Source organism: Rhinichthys klamathensis, unplaced genomic scaffold (assembly GCF_029890125.1).
Source record: "Rhinichthys klamathensis goyatoka isolate OS25496 unplaced genomic scaffold, OSU_Roscu_1.1 h1tg000037l_1, whole genome shotgun sequence".
Taxonomy (NCBI): domain Eukaryota; kingdom Metazoa; phylum Chordata; class Actinopteri; order Cypriniformes; family Leuciscidae; genus Rhinichthys; species Rhinichthys klamathensis.
In genome coordinates this window covers 77,180-101,986 of record NW_026606585.1, presented here as the reverse complement: position 1 = coordinate 101,986, position 24,807 = coordinate 77,180, and the positions used below count along the sequence as shown (strand labels likewise).

At 40.7% G+C, this 24,807-nt stretch overlaps 3 protein-coding genes across 4 annotated transcripts; 1 reads left to right on the top strand and 2 right to left on the bottom strand.

Annotated features, from left to right (window-relative positions):
* Positions 1-1,221: 1,221 nt before the first annotated feature.
* On the top strand, positions 1,222-2,827 carry LOC130081681 (amphoterin-induced protein 3). Its single transcript, XM_056246391.1, has one exon. It carries the CDS (start codon positions 1,362-1,364, stop codon positions 2,793-2,795), a length of 1,434 nt encoding a protein of 477 aa, XP_056102366.1. The 5' UTR covers positions 1,222-1,361; the 3' UTR covers positions 2,796-2,827.
* Positions 2,828-4,684: 1,857 nt separating this feature from the next.
* tasorb (transcription activation suppressor b) lies at positions 4,685-17,151 on the bottom strand. 2 transcript variants are annotated; one of them, XM_056246388.1, is made up of 23 exons: positions 16,708-17,151; positions 15,261-15,406; positions 15,045-15,137; positions 14,572-14,644; positions 13,844-13,935; positions 13,589-13,723; positions 13,379-13,494; positions 13,238-13,269; positions 13,035-13,140; positions 12,852-12,955; positions 12,656-12,759; positions 12,395-12,467; positions 12,219-12,293; positions 11,396-12,109; positions 9,877-10,145; positions 9,675-9,801; positions 8,341-9,176; positions 8,121-8,240; positions 7,857-8,016; positions 7,280-7,379; positions 7,018-7,196; positions 6,782-6,916; positions 4,685-6,692 (listed from the first exon to the last, which is right to left on the bottom strand). In XM_056246388.1, exons 1-23 carry the CDS (start codon positions 17,015-17,017, stop codon positions 5,251-5,253), a joined length of 5,541 nt encoding a protein of 1,846 aa, XP_056102363.1. In that variant the 5' UTR covers positions 17,018-17,151; the 3' UTR covers positions 4,685-5,250. The 2 variants fall into 2 exon arrangements, with proteins under 2 accessions (XP_056102363.1, XP_056102364.1); XM_056246389.1 differs by having other exon boundaries at positions 8,341-9,170.
* A 1,903-nt stretch (positions 17,152-19,054) lies between these two features.
* On the bottom strand, positions 19,055-24,195 carry asb14b (ankyrin repeat and SOCS box containing 14b). The gene is made up of 10 exons (XM_056246390.1): positions 24,096-24,195; positions 23,392-23,504; positions 23,256-23,308; positions 23,025-23,156; positions 22,786-22,944; positions 21,643-21,888; positions 21,239-21,416; positions 20,622-21,165; positions 19,632-19,785; positions 19,055-19,254 (listed from the first exon to the last, which is right to left on the bottom strand). Exons 2-10 carry the CDS (start codon positions 23,502-23,504, stop codon positions 19,082-19,084), a joined length of 1,752 nt encoding a protein of 583 aa, XP_056102365.1. The 5' UTR covers positions 24,096-24,195; the 3' UTR covers positions 19,055-19,081.
* Positions 24,196-24,807: the final 612 nt, after the last annotated feature.

Here is a 24,807-nt window from a genome sequence, read left to right as displayed (position 1 = left end):
AAACAAACATCCTAATTCCATTTCACAGCTTTAGATTTGTCACATGCTGCGACTGATTAACTTGCCTTGACTCCAAGATCTATTATATTCCGAAACATTATGCTTTCATGGGCCTCATTTTGCACCCATCTATTAAAAAGCATGGACATATGAATTGAAGGTGGATTTCATTATGTAATTATTTTCAAACGAGGTAACAATGTTTACCTCAATCAAAGTGATAGATAGATAGATGTTCAGCTAATCAAATGAAACTAGAACAGTTAGATATTCAAATCATTTAGATAAAATATCAATACTACCATTCAGATGTACAGGATGATAACTGTGGGAGACAAACTGTGCCAAAGGCCTCTGGAGAAGCACAAACAAACCAAGACCAATTCAGTGTGACAGCAGTCAGCTCTCTCAGGACCACCATGACCAAGACAACCGACAACAGCTGCCAAACACTGCCTGGCAGCGGAGATGAGGGGGAGTCAAAGCTAACTGGTACCTCATGCCATACAAACATATTCTCTCTCATCCAAGTCCAAATGTTTTGAATTTTGATGATTTTCGTGAAATGTAAGACGATACAAACACAGCATCCGAAATCCTGTTAAGAGATAGTCTGTGAGGGAAAAAAAATTGAAACGGAAAAAGACAAATCCCGTGGGGATTAAAGGAACTAAACAATTGGAGAGAGAAAGAGACAGAGTGAGAGAGTAGAAAGAAAGATAGAAAGAGAGAGCCGTATCGGGAATAATCACAGCATGAGAGGGAGAGACATGAGGCGGTGCTCTGAATAGGAAGCAGAGGGAAGGATGGGAAGAGATTGGTGCTGCACTCTGTGGACTCATCACTCAATGAAAGAACACTCTACAAACAAGGGTGCTCAATCTCAGGAGAACTGCATGGGAAAGGTGCGAGTTTCGTTTAGGGAAATATAAAACTTGCTGGAAAACGCTTTGGACTTACTGGATATTTTCAAATCAGGATAATCGGTTTGAAGAACTTCTAATTATGGATTGATACGTCAAAGTAAGAACAGAGGAACCAGATCTAAGAAGGTTCTAAGTGACTTTTCTGGTAGGCTTTCCTGTGTATATTGTGCTAATAGAATACGTTAAACAATGTAAAACAAATTTTAATTATAAATCATATTTACAGACTCTTTTATTCTAAGTGCATTCCTTGCCCCAGATACTGTCCATCTGCTCTTATGCTCTGATGATCTGCTCTTGTGAAATACTGGAGGACATGACAATTGGAAAATGACCTTTCTGGGATTTAAGAGCAGAGGGCTTCCTGTGTTGAGTGTTTCTCCAACTGTGCCAGCACTGTTCCTGATGTAATCCTTTTAACGTGCAACCAAAAGAATGATCTCTACATATTATATGGTTTTGATCTCGCTCTTGTTTCGGCTCTCAGGAGCTAGTTGTCCTCAGGGCTGCCTGTGCACCTCTGACATACTGAACTGTGGCTCTTTAGGTCTGGATAGATTTCCCAACCTGCTTCCAGTCACGACTTCTGTCTTGGACCTCAGTCATAACAGACTAACATGGCTGGCAGCCGACAGCTTCTACGGGCTCCCAAGGCTGCACACTTTGCATATGTCCCATAACCGCATCTCCTTGCTCAGCCCGGGAGCTTTCCATAACGTCAGCGGTCTACGATACCTGGACCTATCTTCCAACAAATTGCAGGTGGTGGGGAAGTATCACTTCCAGAACCTACCGGCCTTGGAGGTGTTGTTGCTGTACAACAACCGTCTTTCCCGCGTGGAGAGCAACACACTAATGGGGCTCGGTAGTCTCAGAAAGGTTTATTTTAGCCTCAACCAGATCACAGACTTCCCGTTCTTCTCAGTTCGCAAGCATAGCCACCCCAACCTGGTTACGCTGGACCTCTCCTCAAACCGTCTGTTTCGTTTGCCCATGGATGACATTGTGCTGTTGCCTGTTGCGGTGCAAAAAGGCCTGTTTCTGCATAACAACCGTCTGGAGTGTGATTGCTCTGTGTACCGCATGTTTTGGCACTGGGAGCAGAAGGGATACGCAAGCGTGAAAGACTACAAGGATGACTATAAGTGTCTGAAGTATGGTGAACCTCAAATCTCAATTAATTTTCTGCGCTCTGCACACTTCTTTGAGAACTGTACAATTGGGAAGATGATATCCCTGATATCCCCAAAGGCTGATAAAGTTGTTTATGAGGGTGAACAAGTGAGACTGGACTGCACTGGAACACTAAATGGAGAAGACCTGTCCTACAGCTGGATCATTCCTCATCAAGAGAACATCTCTCAGCTGATCCAGAACGGAACTCTACGTCTCAATCAAGATGGTAGCTTGGATATTCTTGCTGCCCAGTCCATAGATTCGGGGGTCTACCAGTGCACTGCTGTGGATAATACAAGGATGATAAATGAATCACGAGAAGTGAACCTAACTGTCGTAGCCCAGCGCTCCTCAGAGGAGCCGTTCAACACAGGCTACACCACTCTTTTTGGGTGTGTTGTGACCCTTGTCCTGATATTGATGTATCTGTATTTAACCCCATGTCGCTGTGGTTGCTGCAAACCTCCTCCCTCCTCTCCAGCCATCTCAACCTTTGGAGAAGACCGCTGCACTCTGGCCTCTATCTTTGCTGATCCTTCAACTGATCGACTCAAGGGCAAGTCTCAGTCCGACAGGCATGTAATGTTCCTTGAGCCACTCATGGCAGGGAAAAACGGCCATCTGAAAGCTGCATTTGTTGTTGAACAGCCTGCTGTTGAATGGGACACAGAAAACATTACCATTATCAGCTAAAGAAATTACTCAGAGTAGCACATTTGTGACTTCAAAATCCTATAGGATTGCTTAACCTGTTTGAATTATAGGTACAAGTATCACCAATTAATCTGTCATTATTCCCTAATAAATTATTTTGATCCTCAGATTTAGAGGGTGTCTCCTTTCTCACAGTATGAAGTAATGAATGCATGGGACTGTGCTGCTGCTAGTAATGTGCTGAAAATCCAAAGCGGCAAATCTTATATTTTAGAGACCCCAGGAGCAAATGTATTGAATTTGCTCCAAAAAGCTCAAAAGTCACCGTGACAAACAAAAGGTTGTCAGCAATGCAGTTATTTGCACAGATCAAAAACTATCAGCGCTTCATCTGATTTAGTCAGTTACACATCTCATTTAGATGGGAAGATAGAGTGACCACAAGTTCTTCATGTATAGTTTTTCAGAAAGATAAAGCAGACAGTGATTTAAAGAGAGGACATATCAGTAATCTCATAACCTCAACAGAAGACCTTCTAGATCTATTTAAGACTAAGGTTTAATCTGTTCAGTTGTGTCATTACTATTAGATACATCTAATCCTTTATGTAAAAAAAACGACGAATTTTGGTGCGGAACCATATACGAAAATAAATGTTCTAGCTCGCACCTAGCAGTTGTGAAAAGCAAAGAACAAGATAAATGAAGAAGCAGCAGCGAAGGCAATGTAGTGATGTCTGTTTATGTGTGATATTATTCATTTCTGCACTTAGCATTAAGCAAATTGCTCTTTCATTACAGAGATGTGCTATGAGAGAGGATTAACACCCCTGCCAGAATTTTCCCTCCCACACCATGCAAACTAAAAGCAAAATATGAAAATGAAAGGGTACCAAGGTACAGAGTAAATCCATGCAGTCCATTTCCAGATGTGATCAGATTTATCTGCGGGCGGCAACCCACTTTCACATACGTAATACGACACATGTCCCCTGGTTGTTTGACAACTGCTGTGCAGTTCACAAAGCCCTGCCAAATGCAATGCTACCAGATTTGTTTAAATAAATAAAAAATAGGCCTATGTGATCGCATTCAATCATTTCTCATTAGATCTCATTCTCTTTAAGTCCGTAACATGTACATCCTAAAATTCCCAAAACATTTATCAGACTCACCAAACGGATCTGATCTTGTCATAAACTCATCTCATTTGATGTGGTTAAAATCAAGTCTCCCTATCTGTGCAATACAGAGGAACAACAGAAAAACAGTTTGTTTATAGAGTTGTTTTAAGAGATGACTACATTAAATGAGAGATTAGATGACCGGGAGTCAGATTTTAGCAGATTACTCTTTGGGGAAAACCTAGGTACTCCAACAATTTTTTCAGCCTTCTCTTAATCCTTTAAGCTTTCTTTTTCTTTTTTCATTCTGCTGTTGGCATGATTTGGTCTTATTTTTCTTTCTAACCTATACTGAACTCAGGAGGTGATAAATGTAACCAAACAACAGATCAACAACATCCCAGCCACATCTGACATTCACTTGGGTTGAACTATAGAAATAGCAGAAAAGGTGTTTTAAACAAAATCGTACGCATTATTTTTTTTAGAGACATAGCTGTTTATCTAAATAGTAACATTTGTGAAATGCCCTGAGGTATTTTCTACAGAACTTCAGCTAACCATATTCATGTTTGTCATATACAAAGGGCAAATTCAGAGTCAGTTTTGAAATAAAGATGCATAATCTTCTTTATACATTTAAACACACTGATTCATTGTTTTTTGACAAAAAAACAAACCCTTTAGAAAATTGCATCAGCATCAGACCAGCAGAATTAATTAGGAAATGATGCCCTCTGCTGGCCGGCTATAAAACCATTAGGTCGAATGTTACCAATGCACACATATGAAACAACTTTGGCATTGATTAACCTCATTGGAAAAGAAAATCCTTAACCATTTTTATATAACATCATAAATAACTATGTACATGTACAAAGAGTACAACCATTCCCAAGAGTTAATACTGAACACAATATCACAATGTTTGATACAACCTTGTTTTAATAGAACATCTGTACAACCAAGAATGTAAAAAAAACCAAAAACAGCTAAAATGAAGAACGACTCACTTTCTCTCTTTAAAAAAATATTGTCTGCATTTTGCTCCTTGTTCACAAACAGTTTTTTTTGAAAATCCGAACAAAAAGTATTGACAAAAATGAAACATTGAAAGGCAATTACATTTCTTGGCAATATAAATATAGTGGTATGAACAAGGTTTCTCAAACATCTTGTTTAGGAAGGGCATTACTGAAAACAGTGGAAATCTGGCCACCGTCTGAGTCACCAATCTCATTTATACAAAACCAGATTAAATTTTTTTTTTTTATTATTTCAGATGATGATATTTTGATGTGCTCTTAATGGTAAATATGTACATTCCTAATGCCAGTAGTCTATGAGGGAGCATAGCATCCCTATGGCATTTAGTTGTATGTGTAGTCCGAATAGTAGTCTGGCCGACCACCCCCTCCCCTCCCAGGGGGATAGCCCCAGTTACAGGACGGGCCCCCTCTGATGTGACCCCGGCCAGGTCTAGATCTCATGGGATGTGGTGGTACTCCTCGACCCCTGAAGCCACCACGCATCATATCAGCTGATCCACCTCTGGGATTGTACATGCTATTGTTGTGTCCGCCTCGGCACAAGGCTCCCAGTGTGGCTCCAGGGATGGGTAAGAGTCCTCGGCTTGCAGTGCCACCCCTGGTAGGAGGGGCTTGACTGCTTCCCTGACTCTCAGAGGAAGAGTCCACTGGAATATTGCTGCCTTGGCTGCATGAGGTCGAACTACCCAGCGCACTTCCTTTATCTCTACTGCCCTCCTGCTGGCCCACTTTAGAGGTTGCTGAAGCAGGGACATCATCTTCCTCTTGTCCACGAGAGGTTCCGCTCTCAGTGTCTCCCACCCACGATCCATCTGCAGGCCTAGCAGCCTCAGTTTGGGTGGAAGGAAGAGTGCTGAATCCTGCCCCACTCTGTCCAGCCGCATATCCCTGCTGGGCTCCCGGTGTAGGAACCCAGCTGTAAAGCGGTGGAACAGGGGGAATTGGAGTGAGGGCTGGGAAAAGCGTAGCATCTGGGTAGGAGGGAAAAGTGGTGTGAATAGTGGACGAGGAAGAAGCGGAGGATGAGGAAGCAGTCTCTACACACATCTTAGCAGTTTGAGAGCCAGCAAGTCCTTGCTGATTAGCAGTTGCCGCCCCAGGCACTCCCATACTGTCAGGAACAGGACCAGGTGGCTGAAGAGAGGAGGCTGACTCTGGAGTAGGAGGCACCTCCACCAAGCTAACTGACGGCTGTGGGAGGGAAAGGGGAAGGGTGAGTGGTTGGGCAACAGGTAAGGTGCAGGAGTTTGTAGGAGGTTGAGTCCCAGGAGGAGCAGCAGTTTGACTGTACTCTGATCCCCTGGAGGCCACGCTGACAGGAGATGAATATGCCGAGGACATATGGTATGCAGGGGAACCAGAGTAAGGGCTCCACTGTGCTGAGTTGGGACACAGGTAGCTCTGGTGGGGATTCACGCCAAAACTGGCCAGGGTGTCCTCTACTTCAGGCCTAGGGGTGCCGTCCTGACTGGCAGCTTTATATTGAGCGATGGCAGACTTCAGAGCTGCATAATCAGTCAAGTAAGAGCCCTGGGTAGGGTAGGTGGTAGGGTTTGGATGCACAAGTGGATCGATAATGGGGTCCAAAGAGGGTTGGTCAGGGAGGGGAGGACGAAATCCATCAGTCTGAGGCGGAGGGGGCTGAGGTGCCTGCGGTTCCGACAGGTCATTTTCAGTCTGAATGGAAGTCTCATTGATAACCAGCATGTCATCCTCAGAGTCTATAGACATGTCCTCCTCATCTCGAACTGCATCAGGCTCCACTGAGCAGTCAAAGAGAAGATACCGTATCAACATCTATAATTTCTTTGTGAATTTTGTCAGAAGTAGTAAAGAACTCTGCAGTCTTTACCTGGATCAGGTAGGGCAGCCAATGCTACTTCTTCTGGGACACTGATCAAACTCTGGAAGTTGTTCATGATGTCATTCATACCCGCAATGATCACTCCACTACCGGAGAACTGTGAGAATGTGTCGTCATGCCTTTCTGTATATAAACACAGCACCGATTGATTAAGAAACATCACAGATGATTCCACATACCCCCATTCATAAACACCAGCCTTCAATTAGACCTGTTGCGCGTACCTGTGAGGAAGATGAGGTGTCGAAGCTGTGTGTGTTGAGCCTGCAGTTTTACCAAACAGTCCAAATCAGGAGCCTGCCTAGAAGGAGTATCACACTCATGATAAGGCAGAAACTCCACCAGGTGTTTCTTCTGGTATGTCGTCAGCAGGTTCAAAAGATTCAGGGCCTCAGTGTTTAACCTGTGAAAGGAAAGATGTGTGAGATATTGGAGACTAGGAGTCTGTCAGGATTGGTGAATTAGACTAATCATTCTGTCTCTAACCTGCTGAGCTCTTTAAGCTTCTTCTGCGTCTTACAGTGCACCTTCCACTTCCAGGGTGAGCCCTGTTCCTCCAGGAACTTAAGAAATGCCTGTAGCTTCTCTGTAAACATAAATGTCAGTTCTTAAAGTCTTGATGTAATGAAAGTAGAAACAGACATTTTCTTCCATATTGCTACATACATCCGAGTGAAATGGATTATCAAATTAATCGGTTGTTGATTTGATGGAGGCAGTTCTGAATGCAAGCTTGCACCATTTGGAAGAAAGATTCAGTTTTAAGCAGACTAATGTTTGGAGAAGTATGTCACCAGAGAAGTCTGTTGTTTTCACCGGAAGATCGAGTAATGATGTTTTTAATAAAAAATTATGTTACATCATATAAAAAAAATAAAAATAAACATGTGAATAAATAATACACAATAAGATAATTAAGATGCATTTAGAAAATGCTGCCTTTAAATTAAAGGATACACACATTTTTGCATTCACTTAAAGCTACGAATTTAAAAGCACACACAGTAAACTTTTGGACAGTGGCCTGAAGATTTTGTAAGCCACTAAGCCATTCAGCTCTTACCTAGTGTTATATTGTCTGGGTTGAGTATGAGCTCATCCGACACAATAAGGCCTCCAGACACGAAGAGCTCATTGTAAGTGCGATTCTTCACATCATCCAGACTGTCCACTCCAGCAAAGTAAACTGTAGGCAACTTCTTCAGAGACACCAAAGCTGGGATCTAAATGGGGTATAGAGGGAACAATGTCTCAAAATGGATGCTTTATGCAACTAATAATAATACTCTTAAGAAACAGAAGTTTACAATGGCGAGTTATTAGTTACCTTATGTACATGAGCTGCGATATCCTCATTCTGAATAATGATCATAAACTTTTGCTGACTTTTAATTTCTAGGTAATTCTGAGGGTTGCAATCAATGTTTCCAAGACTTCTTAAATACTCCTGTAAAACCAAACAAGGGAGGTGAAAGATAAGGGTTTTTAAAGGTTGGTCAAAAGTATCAGACCACACTGTATATTCTGACATTTAAATACTTTCAGACCTTGATCTCAGTGCAGAGTTCACTCTCCTCCTCTCCTCTCTGAATGTAAAACTTTACTGCATTCTTCTGCATGATCTCCATCAGTGTGCACAACACATCGGGCTTGATTTGTCCAATAACACTGGCCCCCACAGTGCTTGAGGTTCCTGCAAGAGTAGGCTCAGAGGGCATCTCTGGGACTGAAGGGATTGGAGGATGCCTGGCACTTCCTGCTGATGGGGAACACATAGGACTTTCCACAACATCTGAACCCTTGGGGTCAACTGATTTTTCTGCTGAAAACAGGTGGACCTCTCTGACAGTGCCAAGGCGATGCTTGGCTGAAGGATGTTTAAGGGTAGCTTGTGACTTGCTCGACAAAGCCTGAGACTTAGGCACTGGAGATGATGTTTTAGTGCGAGGATGAGCAGCAGGTGAGGGCAGCGTAGGTTGGGCAGGAGCTGGCATGACAGAAGGGGGTGGAGTAGGTGGCAAGAGGGCGGGCACTGGGGCAGCGGCAGGTGGTGACGTAACAGCCACAGATTCTAAAGACACGCTGGGAGAACGGATCATACGATCCATCTTTTCACAGAGACTGTTAACGTAGCCCTGCACAGGCAGGGAGGAGACATATTTGGAAACAAAAGGTGAGAATGAGCTTGCCCGTTTGGTCTGATCCTCAGGTCGTGGCAAAGGAGTTTGGGGGGTGTAGGTTATATGTTGGTCCTCCATCATTTTCTGAATCCCTGTGCAGAGGTTCTGGAACTCACTGTCGAGGATAGAGTCTACTACTTTGCCCGTAGAGTGTCCCTGCTTCTCCCCTCCACTAACAAAAGGTTCACAAACACCCTCTAAAGCTAAAAACAGAATATGTTTATTAGTCTTGTCAATTCATTATTATTTCAATAAATGTAACAATTTATTATTTAAAATATTTTTACACTGTACAAGTGTTTAAGGGGGTATACAAGGTTTGACTCTGAAAGAAAGCATATTTAAATCAATAATTGTTATACGAACGTAAACTCATTAAAGTGACTAATGACTTGAAGCACCAAATCAGCATATCAAAATGATTTCAGAAGGATCATGTGAAACTGAAGACTGGAGCAATGGCTCCTGAATATTCAGCTTTGCCATCATAGAAATACCTTTTGAAATATAATAAATGTTCTTGTTTATTATATTTCAAAAGGTATTTATATGATGGCAAAGCTGAATATTCAGGATGAATATAAAAAAAAAATGCACTTTCAAAAATATATATATAAAAAAAATTCTAACCAACCCCAAACTTTTGAACAGTGGTGTGTGTTACGAACAAGTCTGTTGCAAGTATGCAGGTGAGGACGAACCTGCGGTGGATATGCTCCAGGGATTGTGGCTCTGATGTGAGGTCTCTGCTGGACGGGAGAGCTGCTGCTCCAGACTGGAAGAGGGACTGTACACATCCACACTGCTCCTGCTGCAGGCCATTTGCTCCTACACACATATTCTAAAGGTTAACTAAAACAACAGTTGAGTGTGGCATTAGATATCATGAGGAACAGTCCACACCTCCAAGCAATCCAGGTTAACCTGCTCTGCATCAGCACGCCTGCCACGCAGGTCAAGATCACAGTGGGCGGCTGAGTCGGTGGGCTCGTATCCCTCTATGTCTTTGGGGAGAATTGCAGGCTGGCTGCTGGCAGTGCTAGAGTTCTGGGCCATCCTGTTGAGCGTGCTGAGGAAGAGTTTGAGCAAGGCATGCGTGTCTCGGAGGGTGGCACTCTGAGAAACGCGCTCCCGCAGGTCTGTGTCACACAGCCCCATGCTGTCCATCACCACTAAGAGAAAGAGAAACCAGCTGTCAACAAGGAGCTCATGTCTCTAAGGAACTGCAGTCACACTCTATTGAGCTCAACATAATTTCTGCAAGACATAAAATTTCTCTCTTTTTTTTTTAGATGACAAAACCCAGGCATGTTTTTGACAGGTTTCATAGGATTCACCTTTTAGTGATTGTGTAATTGGAAACAAAAACACGAAAGAAATGCATACAGAAAAACAGAGAGACTTCATTAGGTAGCTGTCATAAAGTAACTAAATTAGTTGCAGGCACATTCTTGCATTGTGAACACTGTTAATAATTTCAGTGTAAGGTCCTTCAGCACATACAGTTACTCTTAGGGTCGGGCTGATGCGTCAGCCTCAATCTGACGTCTTCTCTCTCTGCGTCTCTGGAGATCATGCAAGTAGATAGAGCAACTTGTCTCTCATTAGGCACACTGCACTTCTATTAGACATATGACAATCACTTCACATGACCCTTTGAATACCACCTTTACTTAAATAACAGCACTAAATAAGAGATAGTCAAGAAGAGAGAATTAAGAAACTTTGGTAATAACTTCCATTAATTTTCACAGCCTTTACAATTCCAAAACCTTGATACTTTCAGATTTTCCAAGATTTTGGGAACCCTGTATAGTGAAGGGGGTGGATTTACCATCCCTCTTAGTGTATTATATAATGAATTGGAAATCAGCTTTCATGTTCTGTTCCAATGAAGTCCTGACAAAAACTGAGCCTTGAAGGGAAAAGATATTGCCTATGTTTTATCTAATTTTGCTTGCAGGGGTTGTTTAGTATTTTTAGAAGCATGTGACCTTGCCAAAGACATAGTCTCCAGGAGAGTTCAACAGTGGCCCTAACTGAGAAGAGTCAATCAGGAATTGATGTGACCCTCACCAAAAATTCTTACATATATTGGATGAAGTGTGTCAAAGATAGTGACCTCATTTGCATAAAGAACAGAATACTATTTTTGGATGCAGCTAGAATTATCTGCACTGTTAACATATCAGAACCTGTAGGAATGATGTCCACTGATTAACTTTAAGTACTAATGTATCTGTATCCTAAATTAGTTTGAGGCTGGATCCTCTTATTTTCTACGGCCTTTAGAAGTGTGGAGAACTTTGACTCCTGGTCTTCATTGAGCATATTGGTCTCTTTATTTTGTCTAACTGTTGTTCTCTTACAGTAGTATCCAACCTCCATGCTGTACCTCTAAATTTTTTCAGCACAGACTCACCTCTCCCTGGCTCTCCATTCAGTAGACCTGTCCTAAGGTACTTGCTCACACTTCCAGGACCTTCCCTCTCCAACCTCCTCTTCAGGCCAGCGGGGTCCCAGTCCTCCTCTCTTTCCGGCCCGCTGCCCTCCTCCTTGCTCAAAGTCCGCTTATGTAACTGAATCAACTTTAGCAATTTCTCCATCTTTTCTTTGTCATACTCACTCTGTGTCCTCTGAGCGCCACCGTTAGACTGAGAAACCCCAACTGTACTGCTGCTTGAAGCCTGTCTATCTGACCCTCCCCAGTCTGAGACAGGACTGTACTCTTCTGCACCTGCTGGGGGAGATGCTGCCTGAGATGCTGCCTCCTGTTTGCTTTCCATCAGACCCTGCTGCAGCGCCTCCACAGGCAGCTGGAACTGTCCCGGACCATATATGTAAGAGTTCAGCGCCAAATCCATATTCTTAGGACGAGGCACCAGGTGTTGGCTTGTCCGTTCATCCAGACTGTGCCGGTACTCTACAACGTGAAAGGGCCGGATAGCACCTTGCTCCTTCTGGTTGAGGTAGTCCAGCGCCTGAAGTTTCAGCCCCACCGCAAGCTCTTTGGGTGGATTGGCACGCAGCTTGTGGAGACCATGATGCAGGGCGGGAACAAAATTATCTAGTTGGTGGCTGATTGGGTCTTTAGGCTCTAGTGGAGGATCCTCATCAACTCCAGAGTTCTTCAAAACTTTGCCACAAAAAAGCAAACGCCATTAGAAGGACTGCATGGTGATGCATAGACACTTAAAATGCAAACAAACAAACTGCAAGAAACTACCAAAAAAAGAGACACTTACTCAATTTTGAGATGATTCTTTGCTCTTGAAAAACAAAAAGTGCCTGCAAAACCCTGTCATTTCTTCCTCGTCGCTCTTTAAAAAAAAAAGAAACAAACACACAGCCTCCATTACTCCATGCCAAAAATCACAGTGCCAATGCAATGTACAAGGTTAAAGACTATGCATATACCTACCAGTGGTAGCGAACAACTGAGAGGACGAAAGGAGGAAGAGAAATCCTTTGTCTATCAATGGCTTCACCAAAACCTAGAGTGAAGAGTTTATTTATAGCATGACTATAATAAAAAACATCACCAATTTTACTTCTGCACATCACATCACTGACAGATTCTATCAACAGAATGAAGAAACTGTGTAGAGGGGAGAGGGTGGGCGGTAACGCTATAAAGAGATTAATTCAATCAAAGTGTAAAGTGGCCTGTGAATGAGCTCACCATTCTTTCTCTCTCAAGCCGGTGCAGTAGTCCCGAGAGATTGTTTTCCTGTTTACTCTTCCCCATGACCTCATACAGGCTGCAGTACATCCCACACTTCAACACTGCAAAATACCACATTATCACATGTCAATACTGACACATCAAATGTTTTGCCATGTATTGGGCTGAAAAGCATCACTGGTACTCATCCTACCCTCTCGTGATCCACTGTACGCCTCCCACGATAGCAGAACGGGCGGGATCTTTCTCTTCACTTGATCAATATGCATAGCAATATTGATGTCAAGCTTGTCTGGCCTGAAAAAAAACAAAAAAACTTTAAACCAATGCACAAAACATTTGTTAAATTGCATTGGTTGAAAGAAATGAGACTAACAGTTTAAGAGGAAGGTGAGCGAGTCTTGAAGACCGGATGTACACTTGATAGACCTCCTCTCCTTTATTCACCAGCGAGCCACTCCAAACTGTATATCTTCGTCGAACTAAAGCATCAAATTAGGAATAATAATACAGTAAGTTAGATAATATGCCCATCTAATCATTTTATTAGGCTGCTATAAAGAGAAATACAAATCATACCTCTTTGCCCTTCATATAACATGCTGTTTAATCTACTAAAAGAGAAAATAAATTGTTAGAAATAAAATAATACAACCAAAACAGAGTGTTGAGAACACAGAGAACACTTTCTACACAGATCACCAGTTATCCCGTTCATACCTGTGTGTGGCCGTGGCCGACTCTTTGCCTTTGTATTGAAAAGACACAACTGCATATGGCAGCACATGTCTCGGCCTGGATCTTAGCTCCTCAAAAGCAAATTCATATAAGTATTGCTGGAATAAAACACAGAAGGAAATCAGATACATAACAGGTCACATCTGAACACATTACGAAGAAAAAAAGTCATATTGTCAAAACTCAACTCACCTGAGTGTGCTCAAAGGCCCTATACGACAATAATGAGGTCACTTTGCTGGCATTTTTGTACACATGGCTGTCATATTTTAGGGCCGGCTCAAGATTATTTTTGGGCATGTTCTCAAATATGGTCTTCACTTTACCCTGCAGAATAAGAGAAAAAGTCACTATTGGTTTTGAAACCGCAGTGAAGTTTATGTACTTTTTATTTTTGAAAGACACAGTCAACTTTTAGTCACATTTGATGCTTGGTCACAGACTTACCTTCATCACTTTAAATATTATTATGTCTCCAGCAGCACCCACTTCAAATGGATTCATTTGTAACAAATCTGAGTATTTTGAGAGGTAAACCCCTAAAAATAAAAAAAGGATCGAAGAGTTACTTGGGCTGACATTCCTGTGACCCACAAAAAGCCTTGGGGTAATCCCAAGAAATTTGTTAGCAATCCATTTGGAATGCAGTCTCTGCATAGAGCATACTATGTTTGCTAAGATTAAATATTTGCAGAAACTATTAATTTCACCAGTTAAAGCGATCCTAGTCGCATTTACAAGATTTACAAAACTGGGTTTGTGAATGTCTCTAAACACACAGCCGCTGCTTCACAATTCAACCATACAAAGATCATGCATCCGAAATTTGCCTCAAATTAAAAAAAATGAACATAATATTACTTCCAAAACCTCAAACACGCTCTGAAAATAGACAGAGGTAATAGGGGTGACCAATATATAAAACAGATGTTACTTAAAAAGTTTATCAATGCAAAAATGAGCGTTTGTAGCAAGTTTGGTTAATTAACATTTACTTGGCCCAGTGATCACAAGAAAGTATGGAGCAGTGGTCTTTTTGGCCTTGACCAATTCAGCTATTCCAAACCAAAGATCAAGTGACCACAGTAATACAAAATCCTCCCAGGACTCCCATCCCAAGCAAAGGATTAGAGCTAAACAGATATACACAGACTCACTGGAAGCACAACGCTCACCTTTGAGAGGGCTTCCCAGATTGTTGACCCGCGAATGTCCCACAGAAAGACCCTTTTCGCAAATCCAGTGAGCCTTGTAAAGAAAATCAGATATTTATTTGGTTAGTCACACTTTTGACCAAGACTATCGCTAAATTATGCCATTTAAAGCCCTTTCAAATGTCTGTTTTTTTGATAAATACTTAGACAAGAAAGTGGTTACACTGACATTTTTTTATTCAAAGTACTGCCAATATTGTAATTATTGTAGCAGTTATGTTGTAAATGCATTATAAACACTTTACAATTCAGTAAATTAACAGGAACAACAGAACAAGAATAATAAGTTTTGTTTATACTGCACCCAAGGAGGATATGTAGTAGTACAAAATTCTGAGGTCAAGCTCAGACTACAAAAAGTCCAAGTGTTAATATTATGATTAAAATAACACTCACTGACATTGTGTCACTAAGCAAAACTAACACAACCTCACCTTATTCTTATCAGGTAGCAGAAAAGCATAGGATTCTGCGAGTTCAGCCTCTGTCCTGCCATTCTGCTTCAGTTCCCTTTTCTTCTCGATGAACTGTGAAGGCAAAAATGACAAATTATTTCATATCAGTATTTGATTCTCTGAAAAATGCCCCCAAAGTGGCCTGATGGGTATTTCAATAATCTAGTCTTTTACAATTGCAAGCAGCTCTCTCACCTCTTTCTCCAAGAGTTCGTTGTGAATGAGAGAAGCTTTGGTGTAGGTGAAAGTCCCACGGGATGTGGCGTCCAGGTAGAACGAGGACAGAAGCTTCACAACTTCCTCAAACTCTCTGGAATCTGGAGACAAATGCTGAAGGAGACCTGGAGGACAGCACACATTAAAGACCCAGCTCATTAGATCAGAACAACATCAATGCATTCAATAAAAGAAACTATCAAGTACATTTATACAAAAGCTGTATAGTGTATTTTGATTGTTTTGTTTTTTGCCAACTGGAATGCATAGTAAAGAGTTGCACATAACCTGACAGCCACTCTGTACAATGTGATGCATCTTGCAGTTCAACGCAATAAAAGACCGATCAAAACTTGTGAAATTGGGTTTTTAATAGCCGTCGCTTAAATTATGTTGATACTTGCACAAAATAACGTTGCCAAATAAGACACAAAATAATTAAATAATAGTGTCATATTTACTATAAATTCGCTAAAAACAAACGAAATAACATTTTCATAATCAAAAAGCAAAACTATCGAATGTTTGGTTAGTTCCGTTAATCGACCTCATAATGGCCAAACAAATCTTCTTGGTCGATTCACTAATCATTCAAAACATTTACGAGGCGACATAAAACGGAGTTTAAAATGCATTTGAAATGTCTAGTCCTCTTTAGAACAATAGTTTAGTGCATGTTCTGCTATTTTTGATAAGATAAAACGCCTACAGACAGAAACTTGCACAACAAAGGTGACAAAGTGAGAGTTGCCATGCATAACTAACTTAAAGTACAACTATTAGCTACTACAAGCACCAGTTTCGCTTTCATTCAGGCAGTGTTTTTCTGTTGGGAAGCTCTCCTGTCTTAATTTCTTTAGCGCTATACGGAAATAGTGCGCGAATGAATGAGGTGTCTAAATAAGGCTGGTTGTTCAGGACTAACAGGTGTTTAAAACGTCGTGCGTAAAGACTGAACGGAGAAATGCAGTGGTCAACCGAATCACACTGGTGCCATTGATGAGGAGGGGAAGAAGTGTGTCATGTGGTGCAGCAATTCTGTACGGTGTGGGAGGAGTGTGGATCCAACTAGCAAAGCAATGACACCGGCCTCCGTGAGGTTTATAACAGCTAGACAAAAATGTGCGTCTTTTTAGCGTCGAACGAATCGAATCCTCACGTGCTGCGAGTTGCATTAGAGCGCCGACGTAACGTTGCCTGCAGCTCCGAGCATTGCACTCCCTAAAAATCCATTTAGTAACTAGTGCAAACCTTTCAGGCTAATCACGTGTTTTATTATATAGATCCCACGTTTATATATCAATACAGGTCTAATCATTTGACCCGAAGCACCAAAGAGCGCGCTTTTAGCGAACTTGAAAGCTGAGAAACAAAAACAGTCCATTTCGGGAATGGCAGTAGTAGTGGTAATAATGGGACACACAACCTTTCCGCTCCTTGATTTTCCTAGGAATCTGAAAATTCCTTCTTGGCAGCTCCTCGGTCGACCTCGGCAGTGTCGAGGGCGCACCGCCGCAATTTTTCAGGTCCAACAGCCCTGCCCTCCGCCGCTCAGTGGCATCTTGTTCAGACATTTGCTCGTCTTCACATTCAGCTTGATCGCCATTTTGCTTGGATGTGGCCGTGCTAGAGGCTGACAACAATTGTTTCTTGCTGTCGCCATCCTCCAATGTTAGGCCGCCGATCTTGCTGCTCTCCTTGTCGATTTTTCTCTCCTGGCTGAAATTGCAAGCCATTTTCGGACCTGCAGTCACCTAGTCAGCTGGCGATGAAGTTGGTTTCAATGCCGCTTCTCGGAGTAATTCTCCTTCTCAACCAGCCTCCGCCATTATGCCTGTGACGTATACCTTCCCCACCACTGCAAAACTCTGGCGTCACTCTGTTTACTTTCACGTAGCCTGACGCCCCCCGGTGGCGCTACTGAGAACTGCGTAGCGTCTAGACGTCACGACCGTTATGCGCATGAGCAGCTTAACAGACAGATGGTGGCTAGTAGGTTTAACTTACACAAGGAGCCAAGAACGAATCGTCGAGCTGTCTGACGACAATAAACTCTTTGGGGAAAGTCACTGCGTATGTTTGTGCACTTCATCCCACCCAGAATCATTATATTTCATGCAATATAATCACGTGACATATCGAGATCGAGACATGTATTACATAATTCTAACATACAGTATACAAATCACATATTTAATGCACATAGACATTTGCTCGTCTTCACATTCAGCTTGATGAAGTAGAAACATAGCTAAGCAACGTTATGCTATCAGTCCCTGATGCAGAAAAGTTAGTTCATGCATTCATGACCTCGAGACTAGATTACTGTAATGTTTTATTGGCTGGTTGTCCTGCATCTTCAATAAACAAGCTACACTTAGTACAAAATGCAGCCGCTAGAGTTCTTACTAGATCAAGAAAATATGATCATATAACACAGATTCTATCATCACTTCATTGGTTACCTATAAAGTTCTGTATTAATTACAAGGTATTGCTTTTGACTTATAAAGCTCTGAATGGTTTAGCTCCAGTCTATTTAACGGATCTTCTATCGCCCTATAGGCCTAGTCCATCGCGCTCTTTAAGATCACTAAATTCGAGGCTTCTGGTCATTCCTAGGATATCCAGATTCACCAAAGGAGGGAGAGCATTTTCACATTTAGCTCCGAAGCTCTGGAATAGCCTTCCTGATATTGTTCGTTGCTCAGACTCGTTCTCCCAGTTTAAAACTAGACTAAAGACGCATCTATTTAGCCAGGCATTCATAAATAAGCGCTATATAAATATATTTGACTTGACATAGCTTAAGAAAATGCTTCTATTTAGCTTTTTGACTTTTAATGACAGCAGCACTCCAGCTGCATGAACTCCACACGTTTGTGATAAACATAATGCATGATTTGATGCATCTCAGTGGAAGACCTTCTGACTACTGAAGAAAGATCACATGATCAATTTCACAAATGGGCTTATTTGATTATTCACCTAGACATATTGCAAAATTAATCATTTGTTTCAAGGGTAACACTTTAATTTTGATGGTCCCTTTTGAACATTCTGTTGACTTTATAACATTGCAAAAATGTGCCAACTAACTCAGTATAAGTAGACTGTCTGCTTAAAGGAATAGTTCACCCAAATATGTTGTCATCATTTGCTCACCCATGTTGTTCTAAACCTGTATGAGTCTCTTTCTTTTGTTGAACACAAAAAATGTTTTGAAGAATGTTGGTAACCAGACAGTTGACATTGACTTCCATATTTTTTTCTCCCTACTATGGAATTCAATGGGTGCCGTCAACTGTTTAGTCACCAACATTCTTTAAAATATCTTCTTTTGTGTTCAACAGAAGAAAGAAACTCACACAGGTTTGTAACAACTTGAGGGTGAGTAAACAATGACAGAATTTTAATTTTTGGGTGAACTATCCTTTTAATATCTGCTAACATTTTATTGTGATGCTCCCCCAACAGACATTCTACTGACTATAAGTAACTTTGCGACTACATGCCAACTTATTCTAACCCTACCAGTCTACTAATACTCTAATGAAAGTTAGTAGACATGTAGGTGCAAAGTTACTTAGTCAACAGAATGCGTTGAAGGGACCATCAAAATAAAGTGAAACCGTTTCAAGTTTTAAATGAGCCAAAATCATAAACTTCTGTCTTTCTAAATTTAAATTAAATTTCAAATCACAGATTTTCAATGTGGCCCCATGTATCTGGAGTTTTTTTTTTTTAAACACAAACGAATATTTCACCTCATGTACAGATTTATCCATCTAGTTTTACTCTTATTCTGCCATACTTCCTCTACTGTAAACATCATACTCTTTGAAGCGAATATAGTCTTTGAGACTGGCAGGCAGAGGCAGGAAACTGATAAAAACTGGAGCCCTCAGACGCAAGCGACCCAATGAATCCCGAATTTTCAGTCTGCAGAGATGCTTCAGGCTTCGAGCGTTTTCTGATGAAAGCAGAAAACATACATAAATATATTTTGTAATATGCTGCATTTCAATCTACGTAATCACTTACGACAAGTATAACAGCACATTTGAAATCTATAGCCTACATCAGGGGCCAGTTGCATAAACATAGCCATTATATTAAGACTGTGTCTTAATAACTGTTGCTTAGAGGTAATCAGTTTGACATTTTGGTATCAAATTAGACCAATATGTAACTTTAAAAGTTATAAAGACTTAAAAGGTTATGAACAGTTTTTAAAAATAAATTATGATTAACTTGTATAGTCTTAGCAGTTTATGCAACCGGCCCTGCTGAGAATTCCATGTTAAAGGTTTTCTAGATCTCAATCTCAAGATGTGACAGGAGACTCACCTTGAATCTTACATATTTCCGGCCACTGTTTTTGCTCAACCAGAACAGTCTTCAGTTTGGAGCAGAGAGTCACGTGATCAACATAATCCAACATGATTCTCACTACTTGAGCTGAGATGTGCTTGAGCCAGTACACTGTGATCACCTCACAGAACTGCACAAAAACAAGTTTAGACTTACCCAAAAATTAAACTTCTGTCATCATTTATTCACCCTCGTGTTTTTACAAATATGTATGACTTTCTTTCTGTGTTTTTTCTGTTTTGTTTGTTTTTGTTGATGGTCCGTGGGGTATAATTTTGTTTGGGCCCAAACATTCTTCATAATATCTTCTTTTGTGTTTAGCAGAAAACTGAAAGTCATACTCTAAACATTTGAGGTTGGTAAGATTTTTTAATGTTTTTGAGAAAAGTCTCTTATGCTCACCAAGGCTACATTTATTTGATAAAAAAATATTAATAACAGTAATATTGTGAAATACAGCAGAATTACAATTAAAATGTTCTATTGTAATATATTTAAATGTAATTTATTCCTATGATGGTTTAGCTGAATTTTCGGCATCATTACTCCAGTCTTCCGTGTCACATGATCTTTCAGAAATCATTCTAATATGCTGATTTGATGCTCAAGAAACATTTATTATTATTATCAATGTTGAAAACAGTTGAGCTGCTTAATATGTTTTATGGAAACTGTGATACATATCTTTCAGGATTCTTTGATACAATGTATTCAAATTATAAACGTCTTTTTACTGAAACTTTTATTAAATTTAATGCATCCTTGCCAAATAAAAGTATTACTTTCTTTCAAATAAAATAAAAAGATTTACTGACCCAAAACTTTTAAACGGTAGTTTACAGTATATGTTTAGAATGACATGAAGGTGAGTAAATGATCATAGATCCTAGAATTATTCCTTCAACAACATCAGATCATTTTCCTTGATACAGACACAGCTTAAAAATGAGCCGCAACTGGTCTTACCACCACGTCTTTGATGACAGAGGCGCTCCAGCCCTCATAATCCACGGGAACATGTGAGGCCTGTCCATACGGACAGTCAAAGCAGCGCTGCACGTCATAACCGTTATTGAGCAGCATGCGCAGCATCACCTCATCCTTTAGAGCGTACTGAAGGGCGGAAGGGAAGTGGGTGGTGTTGACACGGGAGTAGTAGTTTACGTTGGAACCGTAGCGTAGCAGAGTGTTGATGAGCTCGTAGTTGCCCAGTCTCATGGCTACCTGCAGGCAGTTGACTGGGTCTTGATTGGGCATGGCTCCGGCCTCCAGAAGCAGCCTCGCTGACTGGACGTCACTATTCGTTACAGTGAAGAACAGCGCTGACCTGCGCTCGTCCTCATAGTTTCTGCGCACTCTGGGGTGTAACATGAAGTTAGGGTCAAACCCGTAACTCAGGAGTAGATCCAGGCACTGGGAGTGACCGCCCGCAGCGGCGGAGTGTAACGGGCTCATGCCGCTCTCTTTGATCACCTCTTTCTTAGTCACAGGGATCAGCTGCTCCAGTGCTCTATGAAAGACACAAACAGATTTTTTTCTGGTTGGATCAAGGGTAAGCACTACATCAGCAGTGAGTTACTCACAGTAGATGCCCACGGTAGGCTACACGGTGGATGGGGAGATGGCCTGTGTTGGTGGGCACGTTGGGATCGGCTCCATACTCCAGCAGCAGTGAGATGATATCAGGGTTTCCTGAAGCCGCAGCATCGAATAAAACTGAGGCTGAACCTGGAAGATGAGGCTTGGACCACACACTGGCCCCTGAACATGAGTGGGTTATTAAATATTATTAAAAAAGTGATCAATGATAGACAGACAGATAAATAGATAGACGGACAGACAGACAGACGGATGGATGGACAGATAGATAGATAGATAGAATATTTAACAGTCTATCTAAACTATTTAATATTATATTTTTTATTATTATCTATTTAGTAGCAGTAAAAAAAAAAAAAACACTGAATCAAGTACATTTCAAAATCACCTTTCTGAAGTAGAATCTCCACAACGTTAAAATGTCCAGCTTGAGCCGCAAGTCCTAAAGAAGTGTGTTCACAGACATCAATGGCATTTGGGTCAGCGCCAGATTGTAGGAGCAGGTATACAAAGTTATCCAAGCCAAGCACGGATGCCTCATGCAGAGCACTTCTTTGAAGACTTCCTTTTTGGTCCACTGTGGCATTGTAGCGTAGCAGCAGCAGAGCCAGGTCATACTGGTCATTCTTTACGGCTGGACAAAAGTCAGTTCAATGCGTCATTGTGTCAAATATAGTCTGTCGTCTCTTATGCAATGATGTTAAAATTCAGGCTAATACCGATAACTGTTTTCATGTTGTATATATTTTTTTATTAACTCCAGTCTTCACTCAGGCTTTCATAACAGTTATATTATATTATTTGTCTAAATAAATTTAAAATAAAACACTAAAAATTCAAATCAATCATGATTTTAAAATCAAAATCATCAGTTGTTTTCAACCGTTCCAAGGCCCTCAATTTGTCCACAACAATATTCAAAGTATCAATGATCAGGATTTAAAAAAAAAATTTACTCACAATTTGTACCCGATTAAATATTTTAGAGCATGGTATAACTGTATATTCATTATAGAAATGCCTACCTTGTTTTAATGTACATTACTTTTTCAGGTCTGTGGATCACACTTTTAAAATTAAATAATAATTTGAATTTAAATTGATTAAATTAGTGTTATTAGTGTTTTTTTTAATATTCACTTTAAGTGAGTGTTAGATGACAGCAAAGGTCATCTAAATGTAAAAATATAGGAAATGTGTATGCACAATTTAATTAATTCAAATTAATAAAATAATTTAAAAAAAAATCTCTAATATCGACTGTTTTCCGGTATGGAATGGTATGGTATGGCTTGGCTTATATATTGTGCATCCCTAGCCTCGTCTTGGGTGCTAAACTTTACTTAGTGCTAAAGGAATACACTGAACTGCATGTCACACTACTGTATGCCATTTATCAGTATAACATGATGAATTAAAACAACAATGCGACTTAAATCTTTGTCTAAAAAAAAGAGTGTCTTTTGGTTCTAATCTTAAATGTGTGCTTACTAAGAAAACAGTATGCTAAAAATAGCACTGTGTTCCACACCTGCAACCAATGCAGAGTCATCATCCTCGTTTTTGCAGTCAGGGTCACAACCGTTCTGCAGCAGGAATGTGGCATTCTCTCGGAGACCGTGGACAACAGCGAGAAACAACGGAGTCTCCCCTCTTAGAGTACGGCACTGCCCTGACCCCTGAGGAGATGCTGAATGAGGAATTCTCATTAAGAAATAATTCGAACGTGTTTTTTGGGGTGGTTTAGTGAGGTAGATATATCTCATGGACCTGCATAAGTGATCTCCAGAATGCTCCTCTTGTGTTGCACCGCTGCCTCATGCAAAGGGATCCAGCCCCTGCTGTCTGCATTCGACAGAGCCTCCTTACGCTGCACCAGGACCTTCAAAGCATCCTCATTACCTGACATCACACATGCAACGAACGGCATAAAGTCTCCAGAACTTCGACAGAGGAACACTGAAAATGCTCATCAACATTTGTGGAGGATTTAGCACTTACCAGCTTGTATAGCAGTGAAAATTTCCTCATGGTCAATGAAGTCTAATGGATCACTGCGGAGGGACATCAAAACAAAATGTTTCTATCATTAGACACACACTATTAGTGCGTTCAAAATGGTGGGATTTACCTGTACCTGGTAGCTGAACCCGTATGTTTGCTGTACTCCAATAGACTCTGTTCAATCATGTACTGAGTGGCCTCATCTTCATCCCAGTCATCCTCTGCAGCATCATACACCTCCTCCATCTTTCAGTAATAAACTCGAATTTGGCAACCAAAACCACAGGACTTAACAGCAAATGGCTTTTTCTGTCTTTACAACGTGAAAAAAATAGTTGATCAGTATCTTTTTTGTCATTTCAAATTTGGCACCACAATAAACGGACTGGTCTAATATTGAAAAACATTGTATAGGCTAGTATGTAAAGTATGAGTAGCATTCTGTTAGTTTGACTCTTGAATTCAATGTTTTAAGTAGTTTTTTTTGGCAAGAGACTGTATTGAACATGCATGCGATGCGAGCATTGGTTTACAATAGCCAAAGCTGAAAATATCTGCTCTTGAGCTGGCTTGAATTACAAAAGGATGTAACCAGCACACGGAACTCTGTGGTTGTTTCATTAAACTGTCCAATTCATACTTAGAACGAATATAAAATGAATAATAAGAGCCTAACATCAAAATTAGCTGCTTTGGTAACTTCATTCTTGAAATGACTGTCTAATTACTTTTGAGAATGGTTTGTAAACATGCAACACATCCCATGCAATCTATTTCTATAGAGCTTTTCCAGGAGGAATAATCTGTTTACAATTCAAAGGCAAATGTTCATTCTACCTTGAGACAACAGGAAATGTTGAAAACAGTCGTGGCAGTTGTATCTGTACTGTTTTTTTGGTCGCTTTACACTATTTATATCCCTGCATGGTTAAAAATACTTGCTCATGGGGCCTGGGCCAACCAACCAACCAACCAACCAACACCTGGCTTTTCACCCACTGCGTGACAGTCGGTCTTGCAATTCTACCCTACCAGACAGCTGACCTGAGAGTTCATGTTCTCAGCATTGGTGTTCTTAGGAACATATGCAATGGGCCACGCTTTCTCTTCTATTCAGCTGTCTATTTGAATTGAACCTTCACCACACAGCTTGATATTCACAGTGGACAGTACAAAACGCATACTCTCAGAGAAACAGGAAGCTGTGCATTGATTAAATGAATCCCACCAGAGATGCACATTAACACTGATGAATTATTAAATCACAACAGGAAAAAAATGGAAGAATATTCCTTTGTACTTAAAAGCAAGAATATATTCCCAATCCACCCTATTCCATTCCATCCTAATGTTTAATGTACAGTAATGTAGGGCAGTTTGTAGGCAAGCAAAAAATATGCCATTTTAAGCACTAAGCTACAACAATTGCCAAGAACTTCTAAAATAACACTGAAATATATAAAAATGTCTCCCCGTGTTGAAATTATTTTATTATATTAAACATTATAATATAGACTGTATCATGAAGAAATGTTTTGTTTAAAGCGTA